Source organism: Anomaloglossus baeobatrachus, chromosome 2 (assembly GCF_048569485.1).
Source record: "Anomaloglossus baeobatrachus isolate aAnoBae1 chromosome 2, aAnoBae1.hap1, whole genome shotgun sequence".
Lineage (NCBI taxonomy): Eukaryota > Metazoa > Chordata > Amphibia > Anura > Aromobatidae > Anomaloglossus > Anomaloglossus baeobatrachus.
The window spans coordinates 147,327,107-147,349,312 of record NC_134354.1 but is presented as its reverse complement, the minus strand read 5'-3'; the positions used below and the strand labels follow the sequence as shown (position 1 = coordinate 147,349,312).

The 22,206-nt window shown below is 42.6% G+C and overlaps 1 protein-coding gene across 2 annotated transcripts in view; it reads right to left on the bottom strand.

The window, feature by feature from the left end:
• Positions 1 to 22,206, bottom strand: part of BCLAF3 (BCLAF1 and THRAP3 family member 3) — a 146,654-nt gene that overhangs the window by 68,916 nt on the left and 55,532 nt on the right. For both annotated transcript variants that reach the window (XM_075335428.1, XM_075335429.1), the window contains exons 2-6: positions 19,696 to 19,851; positions 13,898 to 13,953; positions 12,669 to 13,220; positions 4,124 to 4,774; positions 901 to 1,011 (exon numbers count right to left, since the gene is read on the bottom strand). In XM_075335428.1, coding sequence (XP_075191543.1) covers positions 901 to 1,011; positions 4,124 to 4,774; positions 12,669 to 13,220; positions 13,898 to 13,938 — 1,355 coding nt within the window. In that variant the 5' untranslated portion in view covers positions 13,939 to 13,953; positions 19,696 to 19,851. The remainder of the gene's footprint in view (positions 1 to 900; positions 1,012 to 4,123; positions 4,775 to 12,668; positions 13,221 to 13,897; positions 13,954 to 19,695; positions 19,852 to 22,206) is intronic.

Sequence of the window (22,206 nt, the reverse complement as noted above, 5' to 3'; positions counted from 1 at the left end):
ATCAGTCTTACCATATAGTGAACACGGTGAATAAAACATCCCAAAAACTATTGTGCCATCACACTTTTTTTGCAGTTTTTCCACACTTGGAATTTTTTTGCTGTTTTCCAGTACAACAAATGGTAAAACTTATGGTTTCATTTAAAAGTACAACTTGTCCCGCAAAAAACAAGCCCTCATATGGCAAGATTGACGGAAAAATAAAAAAGTTACGGCTCTCGGAAGAAAGAGGAAAAAACAAAACCGGAAAGTGCCCCGGGGGCTGAAGGGGTTAAAAAGCCCAATGCAAGCCTAGCTCAGTCTTTTATTTTTAGGTTTCCTTGTTGCTCATACACACACACACACACACACACACACACACACACACACACGCACGCACACACGCACGCACACACACACGCACACACACACACACGCACACACACACGCACACACACACACACACACACACGCACACACACACGCACACACACACGCACACACACACGCACACACACACGCACACACACACATACACATACACACACACACACACACACATTTAGTCCGCACTCATTGTCGCTATCTGAATTGTTATTATATATCATGTCTAGAGGCCTGGTGTGCTCATTGTATTTGCTTTCCATTGTATAATTGTTCTTAAAACATTTTGAAATATAAAAGCCCATTGCAGGGTTCGGCTGATGTCACCTTTGTGCTTATACTTCTGTTATAGGAACAGAGCTCAAATAATGGCAGTGCTGCATTCATCACCCAGCAGGCACCAACTGTGTCCATTAACCATTAAGCCCCTGAACTATCAGGTTTCTGTCATTAGCGTCCATCATATAACCCTCCCACCTCCCCGGAAAATAAAACATTCTATTTGTGTCATCATATTTTCAAGGGTACAAAGAGCACCTTTTTTGAATATCATTTTCAGATCTCTTTTGTTCGTAATTCTTCTTCCCTTGAGGTACATGAGACTTTGGTTGAATGTCCTTGGAGATATGCCAGTGTTCATGAGGTTGTCTAGATAAGAAAAATGTAGGAAGTTACCTCATTCGTCCTCCATAAATGCAGACATAACTCACCTAGCTAACATAATGTATAGTATGTTTTAAAGGGAACCTGTCAGGTCCCCTATGTTCTCCAACCCAGTAGCATTGTAACCTGTATGCCCAAATTTCCTCCATAACCAGCCCTGTATAACACTATTCGCTAATATGAATGTTTAAAAATCTACTTAGAAACCTCGCGGTCCCTATGCTAATTAGACCTGTGACTAGTCACAGGGGCATTAGTTCCTCTGACTAGTTGGTCCTTTTTCCATGTTATCACGCCCTGTGAAATCTTGCGCATGTGAGCGGCTCATTCCGGCCCGGTCAGCGTGCCTTTGGAACCGAGTGTACGCTTCCGGCTTCATTAGGCGCACTTCCGTGACTGTAAATTCATAAGACCGCTCACGTACACGTCTTCTGAAGTTCCGGTCATGGGCAGTGCTAAGCTAGGAAGTGTACACACGGCTTCTGAGGTGCACTGATGAGGCCGAAATGAGCAGCGCACATGCGCGAGATTTACAGAAGCTGGTGGTGACGTCAGCGTGTGGAAAGCATGTTATCATGCCCACAGGGGCGTGATTACATGGAAAACTAACCCCCCCTGTGACTAGTCACAGGCCTAATTAGCATAGGGACAGAGACATTTAAAAGTATTTTTTTTAAACATTCATATTAGTGCATAGCGTTATACAGGGCTGGTTATGGAGGGAATTTGGGCCTAGAGGTTACAATGCTGCTGGGTTGGAGGGCATAGGGGACCTGATAGGATCCCTTTAAGCATAGACTCTAAGTTGTGCAGGGGGTGAGCGTTGGGAGGGTGTTCTGTATCTTAAAAATACTTAAAGAGAATCGGTCACCGTTTATTGCTATGTAATCCGAGACCAGCATGATGTAGGGGCAGACACAGATTTCAGTGAAGTGTCACTTACTGGGCTGCTTGCTGTTGTTTTAATAAAATCAGTTTTATCTGCTGTAGATCTACCAGTTCTCTGAATGCTGAGCTCTGTGTAACACCGCCCACACCACTGATTGGCAGCTTACTGTGTACACTCTGTATAGGCAGAAAGCTGCCAATCAGTGGTTGGGCGGGGTTTTACAGAGCTCATGAATATGAAGGACTACATGGCAGCGGATTTACTAGTTCTTTAGTGATAATCTCCAGCTGATAAAACTGTGATTTTATCAAAACTATTATGCAAACAACCCAGTAAGTGACACATCACTGGAGTCAGGATCTCGGTCCCTGCATTATGCTGCTCTCAGAGAAGGTGGTGTAAACTGTGTGAGAGATTAAAACTATGAAGTCATTTCAAGAATATGCAACAAATATACAATAAAAACAGATTATGTAAAATATTAAAAATGAACAATTACAGGGGTATTCCCAAAATTCAGAGTTAGGATAGGAGTTAACTGGCTAAGAATGGGGTTCTGTGGAGTCATGTGTTGAATGGAGCACAAGTATGCATGCTAGACCTCGGCTCCAGTCACTAGAGAACGCAGAGCATGGCACTGGGCCATTACCATCTGTCCCATGGTCAATTCATAAAACGGAGGTCGAGCAAGAGCATCTGTGCTCCGTAACTCTGTGGAGACCCGTTGTCAGGATAGCTGGGGGTCCGACCACTGGGAATAAGCTATCCCCATTCAAAGGATAAGGAATAGCTTTCAATTCTGGCAACACCCCTTTAAATAATAACAGCGCCTTAATTTGAAGAAGACAATACAGATTTTGATGCAAGACAAAACTATCCCCTTACCTGTTGGGTCATTCTTGTTCTTTCAGGTCATAAACAGGATCCACATTGTTGTTGTAAATCTACATAGTAATATATGATGCCACCCAATCATCAAACACTATATAAACTCTGATTTCCTTGAATTACACATTTCGGCAGTGGAGTCATTTGCATATAATCTTATCCTGTGCTATCATAGATTTGTGAGGCGAGAAAAATTTCATGCGACTTTACATATTAATGTGTTTTTAGAAGTAGCGGGCTTCAATGATAAGAATATTATGGCGCGGTAGACCTCGGGTTTGAGAATTCTTTGTATTTTGTATTGCAAATTTCTTCTATGTGTTACATTTTGGAGACAACACTTCTAAGACGAAGAACAAAGTCCACACGGTTAGGATTTGCTTCAGATTATGAAAATGAACCAATAAAATGCCGGACAATCGTTTTAACTCATTCTGCCATGTGAACTGTATGGGGGAAAAAAAAGGAAAGGCAAGTTTACTGTCCGTATACATTCAGTATATACGTTTGTTGTGCGATGGTCATCACTCTCAGGATTCAAGACCTATAATCCTGTATATAAGGCTGATCAAACATGAAACATGAATTTCCTTATAAAGTAGTTAGCACCCATTACGCAGAATGTTAGTCGATGGACACCGCCAAGAAATTAAAAAAAAAAAAATCATTTAATTAGGCTTGATTTGACTATTTTGACGTTTGCAGCTTGTTTGTTGTTTTAATAATGTCTCCCGAAGTTTCACATAACATACACATTATTGTGATTGACAGAGGCTACAATTTTCCTTCCAATAAAGTTGGTCCCATGGAAACTTTCGTAAATGTGTCCCCCCGCTTTCTTTAGGGAATTAAATCAACATTTATTCAAATCATCAAATGTTCCAACTCATTTCCAAAGATTAATTGGTGAGTGAAGTCACTGAGAGCATAAGCCATTCTGCGAAAAATATTAGGCTTGGAAGGATAGTGATCCGCATGAATATCATGAATGACGGGAGCGTGACCTTGTAGGAAAATATTTTGACGTTCCCGTTTTCCATAAGGTCTTTTCCTTCTCATTTTTCTTGTAGTCTTCTACTCTTACAATGCTCATTCTTCTTTTAATTACTTAAGGTTATTAACATCCGACTAGTTTTCTTCTTCAATTCAACTGAAAAATCTTTCCTATTCACGCATGAAAAATTCAGGGTTCTTCAAGAAGCGTCAAGATGTGTCATCCTCTTGTTTCCACAGGTGAAAGAAGCATGAACTTTTACCTCGCTCTCACAGAAAACCCAAGAAAAAAAAAATGTAATTATGAGATTAATTAAAAAATAATACCTATACTTATCCACAGATTTCGTCAAATCCAAATTAGCCATGGTGGGTTCCTTTTCTGAACTAATCTTCGTTATTATGGTTGGCTCAGAAGATTTTGGACTATGGTTATCCAAGTGGCGTTTAATACTTGGTTCCGTCCTGTATTCGGCTTTCCTTCCGGTTTCCATGTGCTTATGATTTGGGTGTTTGTTATCCGTTTTGAACATGTCCCTTTCAGGAGCATTTCTTTCACTAAATTTAGTAGACTGTTCAGGTGGTCTTTCAGAAAATATCCCCCTTTCTCGGTTACTCGTATTTGATTTATTGTGTTGGGAAGTTCTGGTGGGAAAGTTTTTCTTGTCTTCATAACGGTTGGGTCTCTCGTCATGGTCATTTGAAAAATGGGACTCTGTGTGTACATACGATGGAGACCTGTGACTATAGTCATATTCTATCTTGGTAAGTTCTCCCGAATTTGTGTGGTATACAACAGGACTGGGATCTCTGAGATCTATATCTTTTGACCAATTCTTTTCATGATATGGCCGTGACACATGATCATCATTCCAGTGAGAATGTCGTGGTGGCGGCGGCCGGTAATCCTGTCGATCTGAATCTCTAGCTCTCTTAGAAAATGACTCATGTTCTACGTGCTCATGATCATCATGATGCCTGTGGAGATAAAAATTATTATCTTGGTGTGAAATTAAAGCAGGGGAGAAATCCAACATATGAGCACATTCTTAAAAACAGATTGATCACCAGATTTCACAATACAAACTATACAGTCATATGAACAAGTTTGGGCGCCCCTATTAATGTTAACCTTTTTTCTTTATAACAATTTGGGATTTTGCAACAGCTATTTCAGTTTCATATATCTAATAACTGATGGACTGAGTAATATTTCTGGATTGAAATGAGGTTTATTGTACTAACAGAAAATGTGCAATCCGCATTTAAACCAAATTGAGCGGTGCAAAAGTATGGGCACCCTTATCAATTTCTTGATTTGAACACTCCTAACTACTTTTTACTGACTTACTAAAGCACTAAATTGGTTTTGCAACCTCATTGAGCTTTGAACTTCATAGGCAGGTGTATCCAATCATGAGAAAAGGTATTTAAGGTGGCCACTTGCAAGTTGTTCTCCTATTTGAATCTCCTATGAAGAGTGGCATCATGGGCTCCTCAAAAAAACTCGCAAATGATCTGAAAACAAAGATTATTCAACATAGTTGTTCAGGGGAAGGATACAAAAAGTTGTCTCAGAGATTTAAACTGTCAGTTTCCACTGTGAGGAACATAGTAAGGAAATGGAAGAACACAGGTACAGTTCTTGTTAAGCCCAGAAGTGGCAGGCCAAGAAAAATATCAGAAAGGCAGAGAAGAAGAATGGTGAGAACAGTCAAGGACAATTCACAGACCACCTCCAAAGACCTGCAGCATCATCTTGCTGCAGATAGTTTCACTGTGCATCGGTCAACAATACAGCGCACGTTGCACAAGGAGAAGCTGTATGGGAGAGTGATGCGAAAGAAGCAGTTTCTGCAAGCACGCCGCAAACAGAGTCGCATGAGGTATGCAAAAGCACATTTGGACAAGCCAATGACATTTTGGAAGAAGGTACTGTGGACTGATGAAACAAAAATTGAGTTGTTTGGTCATACAAAAAGGCGTTATGCATGGAGGCAAAAAAACACGGAATTCCAAGAAAAGCACTTGCTACCCACAGTAAAATTTGGCGGAGGTTCCATCATGCTTTGGGGCTGTGTGGCCAATGCCGGCACCGGGAATCTTGTTTGTTAAAGTTGAGGGTCGCATGGATTCAACTCAGTATCAGATTCTTGACAATAATGTGCAAGAATCAGTGACGCAGTTGAAGTTACGCAGGGGATGGATATTTCAGCAAGACAATGATCTAAAACACCGCTTCAAATCTACTCAGGCATTCATGCAGAGGAACAATTACAATGTTCTGGAATGGCCATCCCAGTCCCCAGACCTGAATATCATTGAACATCTGTGGGATGATGTGAAGCGTGCTGTCCATGCTCGGCGACCATCAAACTTAACTGAACTAGAATTGTTTTGTAAACAGGAATGGTCAAATATACCTTCATCCAGAATCCAGGAACTCATTAAAAGCTACAGGAAGCGACTAGAGGCTGTGATTTTTGCAAAAGGAGGATCTACAAAATATTAATGTCCCTTTTATATTGAGGTGCCCATACTTTTGCACGGGTCAAATTTTGTTTAAATGCGGATTGCACATTTTCTGTTAGTACAATAAACCTCATTTCAATCCAGAAATATTACTCAGTCCATCAGTTATTAGATATATGAAACTGAAATAGCTGTTGCAAAAACCCAAATTGTTATAAAGAAAAAAGGTTAACATTAATAGGGGTGCCCAAACTTTTTAATATGACTGTATATAGTTGAAACCAGAAGTCTGCATACACTATCTTATAAAGATACATCTGCATGTTTTTCTCACAATATGACATGAAATAATAATAAACTTTTCCCATTTTAGGTCAATTAGGAACTAAAATTATTTATATTTGCCAAATGCTAGAATAATGAGAGAGAGAGAATGTTTTAAGACATTTTTATTACTTTCTGCAAAGTCATTGGTACCATTGCCTTTAAACTGTACGACTTGGATGAAACATTTTGGATATCATTCCACAAGCTTCTCACAATAGTTGGTCGGAATTTAGGCCCATTTCTCCTGACAGATCTGGTGTAACTGCGACATGTTTGTACGTCGCCTTGCTTGCACTTGCCTTTTCAGCTTTAATCATAAATTTCCAATAGGATTGAGATCAGGGTTTTGTGATGGCCACTCCAAAACACTGACTTTGTTAGCCTTAAACCGCTTTGTAACCAGTTTTGCAGTATGCTTTGGGTCATCGTCCATTTGGAAGACCCATTTCCGCCCAAGTATTAAGTTCCTGGTTAATGTCTTGAGATGTTGCTTCAGTATTACCACATAATCTTTTTTCCTCATGATGCCATCTATTTTGTGAAGTGCACCTGTCCCTCCTCCAGCAAAACAACCCCACAACATGATGCTGACACCCCCGTGTTTCACAGTTGGAATGGTGTTCTTAGGCTTCAAAACGTCTTTTTTCCTCCAAATGTAACGATGGTCATTATGGCCAAACAGTTCAATTTTAGTTTCGTCAGTATCCAGGAAAGGTCTCCAAAAATTAAGGTCTTTGTTCCTGTCTGCATTTACAAACATTAAAGGAGTTGTCCGACAAACTCTAAAAAAAAAAATTTAAGCTAATCTATGCTGTATGGTCATATTAAACACCCCTACATTATTTTTTTTTTTTTGCTTTTGACTTTTGTTTCTTTTGAATTATCCCTTTATTCTCTACAGACACTTTTTTTTTTACCAGCAGCTCAACCAAACATGAAATCTTCTTATGCCAAACTTCACAGTCAGAGATGGCACCGCTCGGCCTCACTGTACATGCTCGGTCCTATAGAATTGTCCACTATTCTGCCATTCTTCACACACGCAAAAAAAAAAAAAAAAAAAAAAAAAAAGACAAATCCTTCTCACCTGTCCTCATTCCCTCAGTGGCATGTTTGCTTCTTGTGGCCGCAGCTCCCTTGATGAATGCTGCCAGTGCCGTAGCTGACAGCGCTTTATATCAGAGGACAGATTCCAGGGCGCTGCACAGGGACGCGCTCTCTATGCAGCTTCTCCAGTGATCCGCTGCTGGCCTCTGATTGGCCGGTGGCTGATCATTGCATTAGCTGTATACAGAGCTCTTGTCTGAGCAGCGCTGGGGAATCAGTCCTCGGATATAAAAGCGATGACTACGCAGCCGTAGCATAAGCAGCAATCAGCAAGGGGTCTGCAGGCCTGCGTGCCGCAAGCAGTATCAGGGGCCGCAGCTGACAGCGCTTTATATCAGAGGACAGATTCCCGGGCGCTGCACAGGGCCGAAATCTCTATGTAGTTTCTCCAGTGATCAGCTGCTGCCTCTGATTGGACGGCGGCTGATCATTGCAGTAGCTGTATACAGTGCTCGGTCCTACGCAGTGCCCAGGAATCTGTCTTGTGATATAAAGCGCTGACTGCACGGTCCCAGCACAGACAGCGATCAGCAAGGGGGCCACGGGATTGCGCGTCGCAAGCAGCATCAGGGGCCACATGCAGCCTACCGGCAGCGTCTTTGACACCACCGCCCTACGGAATGTGTGGGAGGGTGCAGGGGAAGGTGGGCGGGGACTCCACGCATGGTACCCGCCCAGCAGGGTGACAACATGTCGTTGGCTGTGATACCAGCCAACAAGCTCCTGCCCGTCGACGTGACGTCACAGGAAGCAGCAAAATCACGGCATATGATCATATGATCACTCTGATTCGGGGGAGAGGGGCTGACAGCAGGGCAATTTACCTACCTGCCCCAATGTAGCTCAATAGTGAAATGACAAAAAAAAAGGCAAAATAAGCCAGATAACCACTTTAATCTGGCTTTTTATGTTTCTTTTGGAGTAATGGCTTCTTCCTGGCAGAGTGGCCTTTTAGCCCATGTTAATACAGTACTCGTTTCACTGTGGATAATAACACAATCTTAACAGCTTCCGCCAGCATCTTCACATGGTCTTTTGCTTTTGTTCTTGGTTGATTTGCACATGTCTGGCCAAAGCACGTTCATCTTTGGTACACAAAACCAGTCTCCTTCCTGAGCGGTATGATGGCTGGACATTCCCATCTTATAATAATCTTTATTTCTATAGCGCCAACATATTCCGCAGCGCTTTACAATTCAGGAGGATCATATACAAACAAGAAACAGTTATAGAAATACAATATTTAGAGGAAAAAAAAAGAAAAAACACAACCCTGCTCGTGAGAGCTTACAATCTACAATGAGATGGGGGGGGGGGAGAGGCAAGGTTCAAGTGTTTATTTACAATGACAATCCAGCCATCTCACGGAAATGGGGGATAGATAATGGTTTCCTGGACCAGTGGGCCAGAGCCTTGAGATGCCTTTGGTTGCCATGGAGTTTGATGTGGAGTTATGTTGTGAGAAGTTGTAGAGGGACTATGTGAATTGAATCTGATTAGGGAGTGTGATAGGCCGCCCTAAAAAGATGAGTCTTTAGGGTGCGTCTGAAGCTGAGTAAGTTGTGATTTGTCCTAACTTCTTGGGGTAGAGCGTTCCAGAGGGTTGGTGCAGCTCGGAAGAAGTCTTGGATCCGGGAGTGGGAGGTTCGAATTAGTGTGGATGTTAGTCGAAAGTCGCTTGCACAGTGTAGAGAATGGGTGGGGTGATAGACAGAGAGGAGGGTGGAGATATAGGGGGGTGCCGCACTGTGGAGAGCTTTGTGGGTGAGAACAAGCAGTTTGAATTGGATCCTGTGATATATGGGCAGCCAGTGCAATGACTGGCACAGAGCAGAGGCATCCGAGTAGCGGTTAGCCAGATAGGTGACCCTGGCTGCTGCATTAAGGATGGACTGTAGAGGAGAGAGTCTAGTTAGGGGGAGAGCAATTAATAGAGAGTTACAGTAGTCAAGGCGAGAGTGGATCAGGGCCACAGTGAGGGATCAGGGCCACAGTGAGGCTTTTTGTCGTTTCCATAGTAAGAAAGGGGCGGATTCTAGAGATGTTCTTGAGGTGCAAGCGGGCAAGAGATTGTATGTGGGAGGTGAAGGAGAGATCAGTGTCAAGTATAACACCCAGACAGCGGGCCTGCGGCCTAGGACTTATCGTTGTGCCACACACAGAGAGGGAGATGTCAGGTTTAGGAAGGTTGGAGGATGGAGGAAAAAGAAGAAGTTCAGTTTTGGAAAGGTTAAGTTTCAGATAGAGAGCAGACATGACATTGCAAACTGCAGTCAGGCAGTCACTTGTGTTCTGTAGTACAGCGGGGGTGAGCTCAGGGGAGGAGGTATATAGCTGTGTGTCATCAGCATAAAGATGGTACTGAAAGCCAAATCTGCTGATGGTCTGTCCAATTGGGGCAGTGTAGAGGGAGAAAAGAAGAGGGCCAAGGACTGAACCTTGAGGGACCCCAACAGTGAGAGGGAGAGGAGAAGATGTGGAGCCAGCAAATGATACACTGAATGAACGGCCAGAAAGATAGGAAGAGAACCAGAAGAGCACAGTGTCCTTTAGGCCGATAGAATGGAGCATAGAGAGAAGGAGACTGTGGTCAACAGTGTCGAAGGCGGCCGAGAGGTCAAGAAGAATAAGCAGAGAGTGGTCACCGTTACGTTTTGCTGTCAATAGGTCATTGGTCACTTTGACAAGGGCAGTTACTGTTGAGCGTAGAGGGCGGAAGCCAGACTGTAAAGGATCTAGAAGAGAGTGGGTGGAAAGGTAGCGGGTGAGGCGAGAGTAGACCAGGCGCTCCAAGAGTTTGGAGCTGAAGGGGAGATTGGAGACTGGTCTGTAGTTGCTTGTGCAGGACGGATCGAGAGAAGGTTTTTTTAATAATGGAGTAATGATAGAGTGTTTGAGGGAGCAGGGGAAGATACCCGAAGAGAGAGAGAGATTGCAGATTTTAGTTAGGTGAGTGGTGACAAACGGAGAGAGGGACTGGAGTAGAGGTGAGGGGAAGGAATCAGTAGGGCAAGTGGTAGGACAAGAAGAGGATAGGAGCCTGGAGACTTCCTCCTCTGTGACTGGGTCAAATGTGGAAAGTGAGCTGGATGGGATATGGGGATGGATGGGATTCACAGCGCTTGGTGGCTGGGAGCTGATCTCTTGGCGGATGTTTTCTATTTCTCTGTAAAATACGAGGCCAGGTCATCAGCATGAAGGGCTGTGACAGGGGTCTGTACTTTGGGACTGAGGAGGGAGTGAAAGGTGTCAAAGAGCTTTTTTGGATTGTTGGCAAGTGAGGAAATAAGGGTGGTGAAGTAGGTCTGTTTGGCGAGGTGAAGGGAAGAGTTGTAGGTTCTTAACATGAACTTGTAGTGGATGAAGTTTTCTGGTGTGCGGTTTTTCCTCCATAGGCGTTCAGCACTCCAGGAGCATCTTGTTTCTACTTGCGTATAATTGTATGTACAGATAAACGAGGCACCTTCAGGTATCTGTAAATTGCACCCAAGGATGAACCAGACTTATGCCAGTCCACAGTTGTCTTCTTGAGATTTTGGCTGATTTCTTTTGACTTTCCCATGATGCTACACAAAGAAGCAGTGTGCTTTAAGTGTGCATTAGAAACCATACACAGGCGTGTCTCTAACTCATATGTTGCCAATAAACCTATCAGAAGCTTCCACAGACATGACATCATCATATGGGCTGTCCCATATTGATTAAAGGCATAGTACTCTCTGTGTATGAAAACTTTTGACTTTTCAGAAAGTAATAAAAATTCCTTAAAACATTCTCGCTCTCTCATTCTGGCATTTGGCAAATATAAATAATTCTGGTTCCTAATTGACCTAAAATGGGAAAGGTTTATTCTGATTTCATGTCAAATAGTGAGAAAAACATGCAAAAGTGTCTTTTTAGATAGTGTATGTAAATTTCTGGTTTCAACTATACATATACCGCGCTTCTGAGTGCTGGGGACTTCCAGTCATGCGCAGTAGGCCTCTTTGAAGCAGGGATGTGTACAGCCGGCTTCATACTGCGCATGGCTGGAAGTGCCCGGCATTCACAAGCGCGGTCACAGCAAACACAGGTATGCGCATCACCGCTGGTGATGCTGAATTGAATAGCATGTTAGTACACCCCTGTGTGCGTATTACCATGCTAAGAGGGCGGCTAGTCGGGGGATATTTTTAGTCACATTCCACATAAATGCATACTTTTTTTATTTTCCTTAAATGGAACCTGTCACCAGATTTGTCCCAGGTAAACTGTAGCCATCCCCAGTAAGCTTTCATATACAGCATTCTGGAATACTGTATATAAGTCCCTAAGCCGTTCTGTACAACATAAAAAAAAAAAAAGACCTTTTATTATACTCACTTGCAGGGCGGTCTGGTCCGATGGGAGTTGCTGGTCTCGGTCCGCCATCTCCAAAGTTCTTGTGATTGCCATCCTGTTTCCCTGCTTCATGTAGATGACACGTCCTATGTCATCCCCACAGTGTCCTCCATTGTGGTCCTGCACACTGCTCTGCTGATGGCAGAGTAAAGTATTGTAGTGCGCATGCACGGGCACTCTTTGACCTTTCTCCATGCCTGCGCATTACAGTACTTCTTTACTTTACCCTCAGCATGGCAGGGAGAAGTGACTGAGAAGGAATGAGATTGGGATGACAATAGGCGCATCATCCACACGAAGCAAGGAATGAGGACGGCGATCGCAAGCAGAAAGGAGGCGCTGGATCAAGACCAGTGACGCCCATCGGACCGGACTGCCCAGCAGGGGAGTATAATAAAAGGTCATTTTAATGTTATACAAATCAGCTTGGGGACCTATACACATCATTCTAGAATCCTGTGTATAAGAGCTCAGGGGTGGTGGCCGCAGCTTATAGGGGACAAACCTTGTAACAGGTTCCATTTAATATTTCTATACAGTTGCATATGTTTGGAAATCTGTGAAGGTAGACTTTAACAGTCCCTACCTCTTGTGAAATGAATTTTGATCCATAAATTCTTCAGATCTCCTTCTGGGTGCTGGCAAATAAGAATCTGAATGATCTTGATTCCATTGATCCTTATGGTCATGCCAATCCCAATTAGGTTCTCTGTGGTGAGATCTGTGAGAAGTGTCTTCTCGTCTTGAAGGTTTAAACCCATTTGTTTCAGGATGTGCATTTGGTTCTTGGTTTCTCTGGTGATAGTCTCGGTGTTCTCGGGGGCCATTCCTATTATTATCCTCAGGATATTTTGCGGAAAATCTCCTGCCGTCTCCTCGCCTATCTGGAGAATGTACTCTTTTTAGTCGATTGGATGATTTAAAGGGCGATTTCCTTAAGTCTGTAGAAAATGAATCTGCCGCATAGCTTTTATCATTAAAGCGTTTATATGGAGTCATCCTCGAATGGCTTTGTCCATGCCTTTCTTCTTCCCAGTGTATGGGTCTTCTGGGGTCCCTATTGAACCCTTCACCATCTTGGTAACGCTCTTGAAAATGTCTGTCTCTATTGTGCTCGGGACTTCTGTATGCGGGAGGTCTACATAAAACACAATAGAGTACAATAAGATATGTGATTTGATATCAAGCAGAAGGTATCTTAATCTTAGAGGGATTGTCACATCTGATTTTTTCCCCCCATATATATATATATATATATATATATATATATATATATATATATATATATATATATATACACTCACATTACCAATCCCCCACCGATCCTCATCAAATGCTGCCTTTGTCCCCCGCCGGTCTCTGTACTTTCAGTTCTATCTGCATGGGCACTTAGCTACTGCAGGCAATCACTGGTGAGAAGAACACCACTAAGTGATTGTCTGCAGTAGCCACGTCTACCTGAATTGATCATAAGTATGGAGACCAGTGGATTTTACAAAAGTTAATCCACACTGTGCTTAAAAATAATCTTTACGGATTTTAGGGTATACTTATAATTTTCAAATTCTTCAAGTGCTTGTGCCTCATTTATAGCCATTGATTTCAGAATGAAATCCGCAGCTCAATCTGATAACACAGTTTTGCAGAGAAGTCGCTGCTGATTCAGATCTCGGCTTCCACTATTTACCATATGTAAAGGTTACATTTCTTTTGTTCCACCAGTGATTAATCTCAATATAAATCTACAAATCCACATTGGGCCGTAGTACATTTTCACAAGGCATATTAAGAGTATAACTCAAATCATATACTAACCTTGATTTCCATCTGGGTGACCGTGAGCGTGACTTTGCCATACTTTATATGGTGGCCTTAAAAGTAAGAAAGCAAGAAATTATTACAATGCATATTTACATAATATGGAAAAGTTAAAAGGAATCTGTGAGGTCCCCGAAGCCTCAAAGACCACCCTCTGAACAATTTATATTGTGAATCCAGCTTCCCAATAAAGTCTTCAATACCTGAGACAACTGCTATAATTTTCTGAAAAATGCCATCCCTGACTGATGTAAATAAATAGGTCTAGTCCAGGAGGAGGGGTTTGTCTTCACCAGAGCAGTTCAGCTTTACGCCCGGTAACCATAGTCCCCTGCACACGGTGGACAGTCTCCTGACTCACTGATTCTACTCTTCGGTGCATGAACTCTCGCACATGCCCACAACGCCTTTGTTTTTTTGTTACAGAAGAAAAGATGCAGCGAATCAGGAAGATGTCAATCATGGCCAGAGGGGCATGATTACTGCATGTAAAGCTGGACTGCCCTATGTGAAGAAACGCACCCCCCCCTCCTCCTCCGGGACTAGTCAAATTTATAGAATTTATTATCCTATGTTAAGGACAGCATTGACCGTATATTTTCCCAAAATAACATCAATAATCACAGGTATCGGAGACATTACTGGGAAGCTGGATTCACAATATAAATTGTACTGGTGAGGTTTCTGAGGCTTCAGGGACCGGAAAGGTTCAGATCATTTTACAACTGAGTTATTAGTGAACAGTATGTGCACATACTTCAGATTTAAAGTGTAACAAAAGCAAAAATAAAAGGAAAATTACTATACTTCACTATACAGGATTTTTCCTTTAATCTAATTTTTCTCTTTGATTCTATTTTGTCTCATATTACACTGAAACTAAAGGTAAATGGACCTTTAGTTTCAGAGACAAATCAGAAAGATAATTGTGAGCAAGCGTTCCTAGTTACACAGACTGCTGATCACCTGATGCGTAAACAGGCTGCTGATCACCTGATGCGTAAACAGGCTGCTGATCACCTAATGCGTAAACAGGCTGCTGATCACCTAATGCGTAAACAGGCCGCTGATCACCTAATGCGTAAACAGGCTGCTGATCACCTAATGCGTAAACAGGCTGCTGATCACCTGATGCGTAAACAGGCTGCTGATCACCTGATGCGTAAACAGGCTGCTGATCACCTAATGCGTAAACAGGCCGCTGATCACCTGATGCGTAAACAGGCCGCTGATCACCTGATGCGTAAACAGGCCGCTGATCACCTGATGCGTAAACAGGCTGCTGATCACCTGATGCGTAAACAGGCTGCTGATCACCTGATGCGTAAACAGGCTGCTGATCACCTGATGCGTAAACAGGCTGCTGATCACCTGATGCGTAAACAGGCTGCTGATCACCTGATGCGTAAACAGGCTGCTGATCACCTGATGCGTAAACAGGCTGCTGATCACCTGATGCGTAAACAGGTTGCTGATCACCTGATGTGTAAATAAGTTGCTGATCACCTGATAAACGAGCAAAACGTTCATTTATCAGGTGAAATTACTTTTAAAATTGATTAAAAATCATTGTTCTCGGAAGCACATTGTCCTGTGTAAATAAAACTCACGCTGTGAAAAACACTGGCAGCTTTTAAGGCCCCGTCACACACAACGAGATCGCTAACTAGATCGTTGCCGAGTCAGTTTCTGTGAAGCAGCAGCGATATCGCCAGCGATCTTGTTATGTGTGACATCTACCAGCGATCAGGCCTCTGCTGTGAGATCTCTAGTCGTTGCAGAGTGGTCCGGACCATTTTCTGCAAAGGCGATGTGCTGCTGGACAGGACGCATCGCTGTGTTTGACGCTGTGTGACAGAGTCCCAATGACAGCTGAGATCGTTATACAGATTGCTACTGCGACCTGTATCGTTACTGAGTCGTTGGTAAGGTCTTACTGTGTGACATCTCACCAGCGACCTCCCAGCGACTTAACAGCGATCCTAATCAGGTCATATCGTTGTCGGGATCGCTGGTAAGTCGTTGTGTGTGACTGGGGCTTTTGGCTCTAAACAATCAATTACAGATCATTCATTGTTTAGCATAGACTACCTAGGTAAAGAGGCTTGTATACGTCCACCAGTTAGTCAATAGTTAAAGATTGGTAGTGTTTTAGTGCTGCCAGTTAATTTCAGTTAGTAGACCCTAAGTAATAGATGTAAAAAAATCTTCTTTGTGTGTCAGAACTTAGCCATGTTCTCACGTTGACTTTGGTATAGCTGGGAACCGGGGCTCCAAAGCTGTGCCTCAAGTTAGGGGGCCCTATGCTATCCCTAATCTCTGGGATACTTCTAATGGTGGAGAGGCCTGAATCTCCTTTGTGAACCTGCTCCTGACTAGTCCTGATCTAATTCCCTCTCTCCCAGGGAGGAACAGGAAAGGAGTGTGTTGAAACCACAGAAAAAGACAGACAAGGAAAAAAAAGGAGGAAGGAAGGAAGGAAATACAAAACAAAAGGGGTAAACTCCACAACTGCACCAAGCAAAAAGCATCACTAAATACACTAAATACAACTTTCACCAGAGAGAGTCTGGGACACCACACTTCAGAAACCAACACAGAATAAACTACAGCTGGTATGGGTAGAAGGATTCCAACAGTATAAATAGAAGGGGAACAGATGTGATAGAACTCCCCATAACATGTGATTAAAGGAGCAAGCAGACCAGCAGAAATTAGCTCTTGCTAGCCTGCCTATGAATCAGCACAGAGCAGGTCGACACCGAAACACCATAGAAACCATTGGGCGGCGTGTGACTCCTTCTTTGTAATATTGTGGGGCTTATTCAAAGGGTGTCCTCCAGATATTTAGAGAAAATATAGAAAGGAGGGAAGGGCAAAGCTATAGGGGTGACCTCTCCAATACAAACATCCTGAAACGGAGGCCTCCATGCTACACCCTGTGTGCAGGATGGCTAAAGTTCAATAACCTTGCCGTCATGGCCAAGAGGATGAGGCTTCAGACATCTACCAGCCTAAAACAAAACAATTCAGCAATGTAATACTTTACCCTGAGGAATTTCTACATGACAGACTTCAGATAATTCAGAAAATGTACAAACATGACGGCAACTACTGTGCACTTTTTAATTTACACGTTAATATACAAGTCTAGTGATCCTTTAAGGGGAACCTGGCAAGTCCCCCATGCCTTTCAACCTAACCGCATTTATATATTTACTACTAAATCCCCTGCCTAATGAGCCCATTACACTGGCTTAATGTACTAGTTCCTAAGTCAGCGTAGGGGTAATCAAATTTACAATTTGCCAAAGGCAACTAAACCCCTATACTAAAGACTATTAAATAAAACTTAACTTTTACTTCATATATTAAATAATGAAGCACCAATTACATTAAAAACGCACAGTATGGGACTATTATTACTAATAGCACAACTTCATTCCATATTTTATCAATCCCTATGGATGAGACACTGGCCGTGTGTCTATAACATTCACCATAGAGTTCAGTAGCTATAGTCCCTTTACTGGCTGTTTAAAGGGAACCTGTCACCAGATTTGGGGCCTATAAGCTGCGGCCACCACCAATGGGCTCTTATATACAGCATTCTAACATGCTGTATATAAGAGCCCAGGCCGCTGTGTAGAACATAAAAATTACTTCATAATACTCACCTAACGTTCGCTGTGGTGGATCTGGGTCATATGGGCGTCACCGTTCTCCTGTGCTGCCGCCTCCTCTTTCGGCCATCTTCATCCTCCTTCAGAAGCCTGTGTGCATGATGCATCCTACGTGATATACACTCGCCGGTCCCGCACAGGTGCATTACAATACTTTGGTCTGCCCTGCTCAGGGCAGATCAAAGTGGGCTTGTGCAGGACCTCAATGCCGGCGAGTATGGATGACTTAGGATTCGTCATGCACCCCGGCTTCAGAAGAAGGATGACAAAGATGGCCGAAAGAGGAGGCACCGGCCCCGGAGACGCCCATATGACCCAACTCCACCACAGCGACCATTTAGGTAAGTATTATAGTGATTTTTATGTTCTACACAGCGGCCTGGGCTCTTATATACAGCATGTTAGAATGCTGTATATAAGAGACCACTGGTGGTGGCCGCAGCTTATAGGCCCCAAATCTGGTGACAGGTTCCCTTTAAAATCTAAAACTGAAGCCTCCCCAACATGTTTTACCAATACAGGCGTCACCAGGGGGAATGAGGCTCAAATATACAGTCATATGAAAATGTTTGGGCACCCCTATTAATGTTAACCTTTTTTCTTTACAACATTTTGGGTTTTTTCAACAGCTATTTCAGTTTCATATATCTAATAACAGTAATATTTCTGAATTGAAATGAGGTCTATTGTACTAACAGAAAATGTGCTATCCGCATTTAAACAAAATTTGACTGGTGCAAAAGTATGGGCACCTCAACATAGTCTTGCTGAAATATCCATCCCCTGCGTAACTTCAACTTCGTCACTGATTCTTGCACATTATTGTCAAGAATCTGCTGATACTGAGTTGAATCCATGCGACCCTCAACTTTAACAAGATTCCCGGTGCCGGCATTGGCCACACAGCCCCAAAGCATGATGGAACCTCCACCAAATTTTACTGGGGGTAGCAAGGGCTTTTTTTTGGAATGCTGTGGTTTTTTGCCTCCATGCATAACGCCTTTTTGTATGACCAAACAACTCAATCTTTGTTTCATCAGTCCACAGGACCTTCTTCCAAAATGTAACTGGCTTGTCCAAATGTGCTTTTGCATACCTCATGCGACTCTGTTTGTGGCGTGCTTGCAGAAACGGCTTCTTTCGCATCACTCTCCCATACAACTTCTCCTTGTGCAAAGTGCGCTGTATTGTTGACCGATGCACATTGACACCATCTGCAGCAAGATGATGCTGCAGGTCTTTGGAGGTGGTCTGTGGATTGTCCTTGACTGTTCTCACCGTTCTTCTTCTCTGCCTTTCTGATATTTTTCTTGGCCTGCCACTTCTGGGCTTAACAAGAACTGTACCTGTGTTCTTCCATTTCCTTACTATGTTCCTCACAGTGGAAACTGATAGTTTAAATCTCTGAGACAACTTTTTGTATCCTTCCCCCGAACAACTATGTTGAATAATCTTTGTTTTCAGATCATTTGAGAGTTGTTTTGAGGAGCCCATGATGCCACTCTACATAGGAGATTCAAATAGGAGAACAACTTGCAAGTGGCCACCGTAAATACCTTTTCTCATGATTGGATACACCTGCCTATGAAGTTCAAAGCTCAATGAGGTTACAAAACCAATTTAGTGCTTTAGTAAGTCAGTAAAAAGTATTTAGGAGTGTTCAAATCAAGAAATTGATAAGGGTGCCCATACTTTTGCACCGGTCAAATTTTGTTTAAATGCGGATTGCACATTTTCTGTTAGTACAATAAACCTCATTTCAATTTCATTTCAATATTACTCAGTCCATCAGTTATTAAATATATGAAACTGAAATAGCTGTTGCAAAACCCCAAAATGTTGTAAAGAAAAAAGGTTAACATTAACAGGGGTGCCCAAACTTTTTCATACGACTGTAGGCTTTTAGGCTACGGATTCAAAATATTCTTACAAAAAATGCAGACAAATCTCTTTTGTTGAGTGAGTCAATGTCCTGGTGAATAGTGAGAATGGCAAAATTCAGCTGTCCAGAAAAAATGACAAAGGAGCAGCAGCTTTCATCTTAGAGAAAGATGTATCTACTAAAACTGTCCTCTTTGCTGCACTCTACTAAAATTATTGTGACCCTCTTACCTCTTCTTGCCACTTATGTGCAACTCTCAGGGCAGTCAAAATGTGTTTCAAATTTTCAATGTTCTTCATCCAAAGGTAACGAGTTCATCCTTCACATTAAAGCAGTCACAGGTTTAGAAAGACAATTCACATGGGACATATCGTTTTCAATAAAATCTGCAAAGAGAAAAAGAGAAGTATAAAAAAAACCCCAGAAGTGTAATTATCTTTAGTCAAAAAGCAAATTCTACACTTTTATTAAAATTGTAGACAATTTGTGGCAACTGATGTATATATTAGAATTGACACCAACAGGTCAGCGGATTGTTGTACCTAGTAGTCAGGTATTTGTCCTAGTGACTAAGCATATCGTCTGGCTTCACAATTCTGGACAGAAGAAACCTTTAGGCTACGTGCCCAAGATGAGATTTTATCGCATTTTTGACTATGTGTAATTTTGTAGTGTAAAAAAACGCAACGTTTGACACTTCAAGCAGAGTGGATGGGATTTATACAAGTCTCATGCCCCCTGTGCTTATTTTTTACTCATTGTAAATTGACCTGCGGTGATGTTTTTCAAATCCGCAACATGTCAATTTCTCTTGCGGTTACGCTGGGTTTTCTGTATGGAATTTTCCCATATATTTGCATCTGATGCAGAAAATCCTCTGGAGAGAAAAGACACACATGCGTTTTTAGTGTGTTTCCATGGCGTAAATGCATCAAAATCGCATCTAATCCGCACTTAAGAATGTCAATACCAGAAAGTTACAAAAACAAAACAGCTATATTTAACCCCTTTACAACCAAGGACGTAACTGTATATCCCTTGTCGCCTATCTACTGCAAACTCCGCCCGCCATCCCGCAGTAATCCCCGTACACGTCTACTGATCTGATCAGCAGACATGTGTGGCTATCAGGTGCAGGTGGATCGGAGATCCGCCTGCACCTGTTAACCGTTTAGATCGCGCTCTCAAACACTGACATCGCAATTTAAATGACCGCGGCGGCACCATACCTCTGCGATCACCACACAGAGCAGTGCCCGTGCTGCTCACTGCAGTTTAACCCTCTGAATGCTGCAATCAATAGGATCGCAGCATTCAGGACATGCGATCGCAGGGACGCAATAGCTGCCTTGACAACCCTGGGTTGTCACCATGATGACCCAGAGTTATTGAGCTACAGAGAGCCTCACACACCATATTGTATGCATGGTGTGTGAAGCGAACTGACAGTTATAATCCATTGAAGTGTTGAAGCACTGCAGGGGATTATGGAAATGCAGAAAAATAAGCAGAAAGAATTTACATGCTGCTTCCTTTTTCTGCAACAAAATCTGCAAGGAAAAAAGAAGCAGCGTGTGCATAGAAAGGCAGGATTCTCATAGACTTTCCTGGCATGCATTTTTGCTTGCAGTATTGATAAAAATCTGCAAGGAAAAAAAAAGCAACGTGTGCACAGAGCCTAAAAGTAACCCTGATGAGATGAATATGTTTTATTACATCTAAAACTTTCCCTGTAATGTCTGCGATTACTCATCATAATGCTACATACAGCTGAAATGTCTGTGAACGCGTCTCTTTTAGCTAAGGCTAATTTCACACTTGCGTTGGGTTGAATCTGCAGGGTCCGTTGCTGCATTGTTTTGACACATCCGTTATTTTTGTGTTGTCAATGGATGCAATGGGTCCGTTATTTCACAGGAATCCGTTAGCTGATTCCTGTGAAATAACGGACCCGATGCATCCGTTTGGCATCCGTTAGGCGTCCGTCTAGCGTAATCCGTCTGCTCTGGGTTTTTTTTGGTTTTTTTTTTCATTCTGGGCATGCTCAGTAGAAATTAGCGGAATCCAGCGATGGATTCCGTTGTAAAGCACTTTCCAACGGAATCCGCCACCATAGGGATCCATAACTATTGACGGATGTAACGAAATCCGCTGCTCAGCGTCATTTTAACGCACGCAATTAACATTACATGCTGCGTTCCTTGCGCTTGGCGGAAGCAACGCAGCGTCGGCCAGCGGAAGCAACGCAGGTACTTTTGGCACAATCCGTCATCCATACAAGTCTATTGGAAACAGCGGAATCCGTTAACGGATTCCGCTGTTTTCCAAAAGGGTGAATTGTGACGGAAGGAAAAAAACGCAAGTGTGAAAGTACCCTAAGCTTAAAGGCAATGTCTGTTACCTTTGTGCCCCACTGACCAAAAACCTGATAATATAAAATGTTCAATGGTAATTTTCAAGGCTATGTGCGCACTAGAAAAGTGGTTTTCTCAAGAAAATTTCATGAGAAACTTCTGGGAGTTGAAGATTACCGCACCTGCGGTAAAAAAAACCGCACCAAAACCGCGGGAAAAACGCATGCGTTTTTGCCGCGGTTTTTCTGCAGGTTGGTCCCTGTGTTTTTTTATGCTGTAACTGCAATAAATAATATAGATAATAGATAGATAATCGATAGATAGATAGACAGACAGACAATGCATAGAGGGAAAAATGGATAGATGAATAGATATAGATAGAATAGA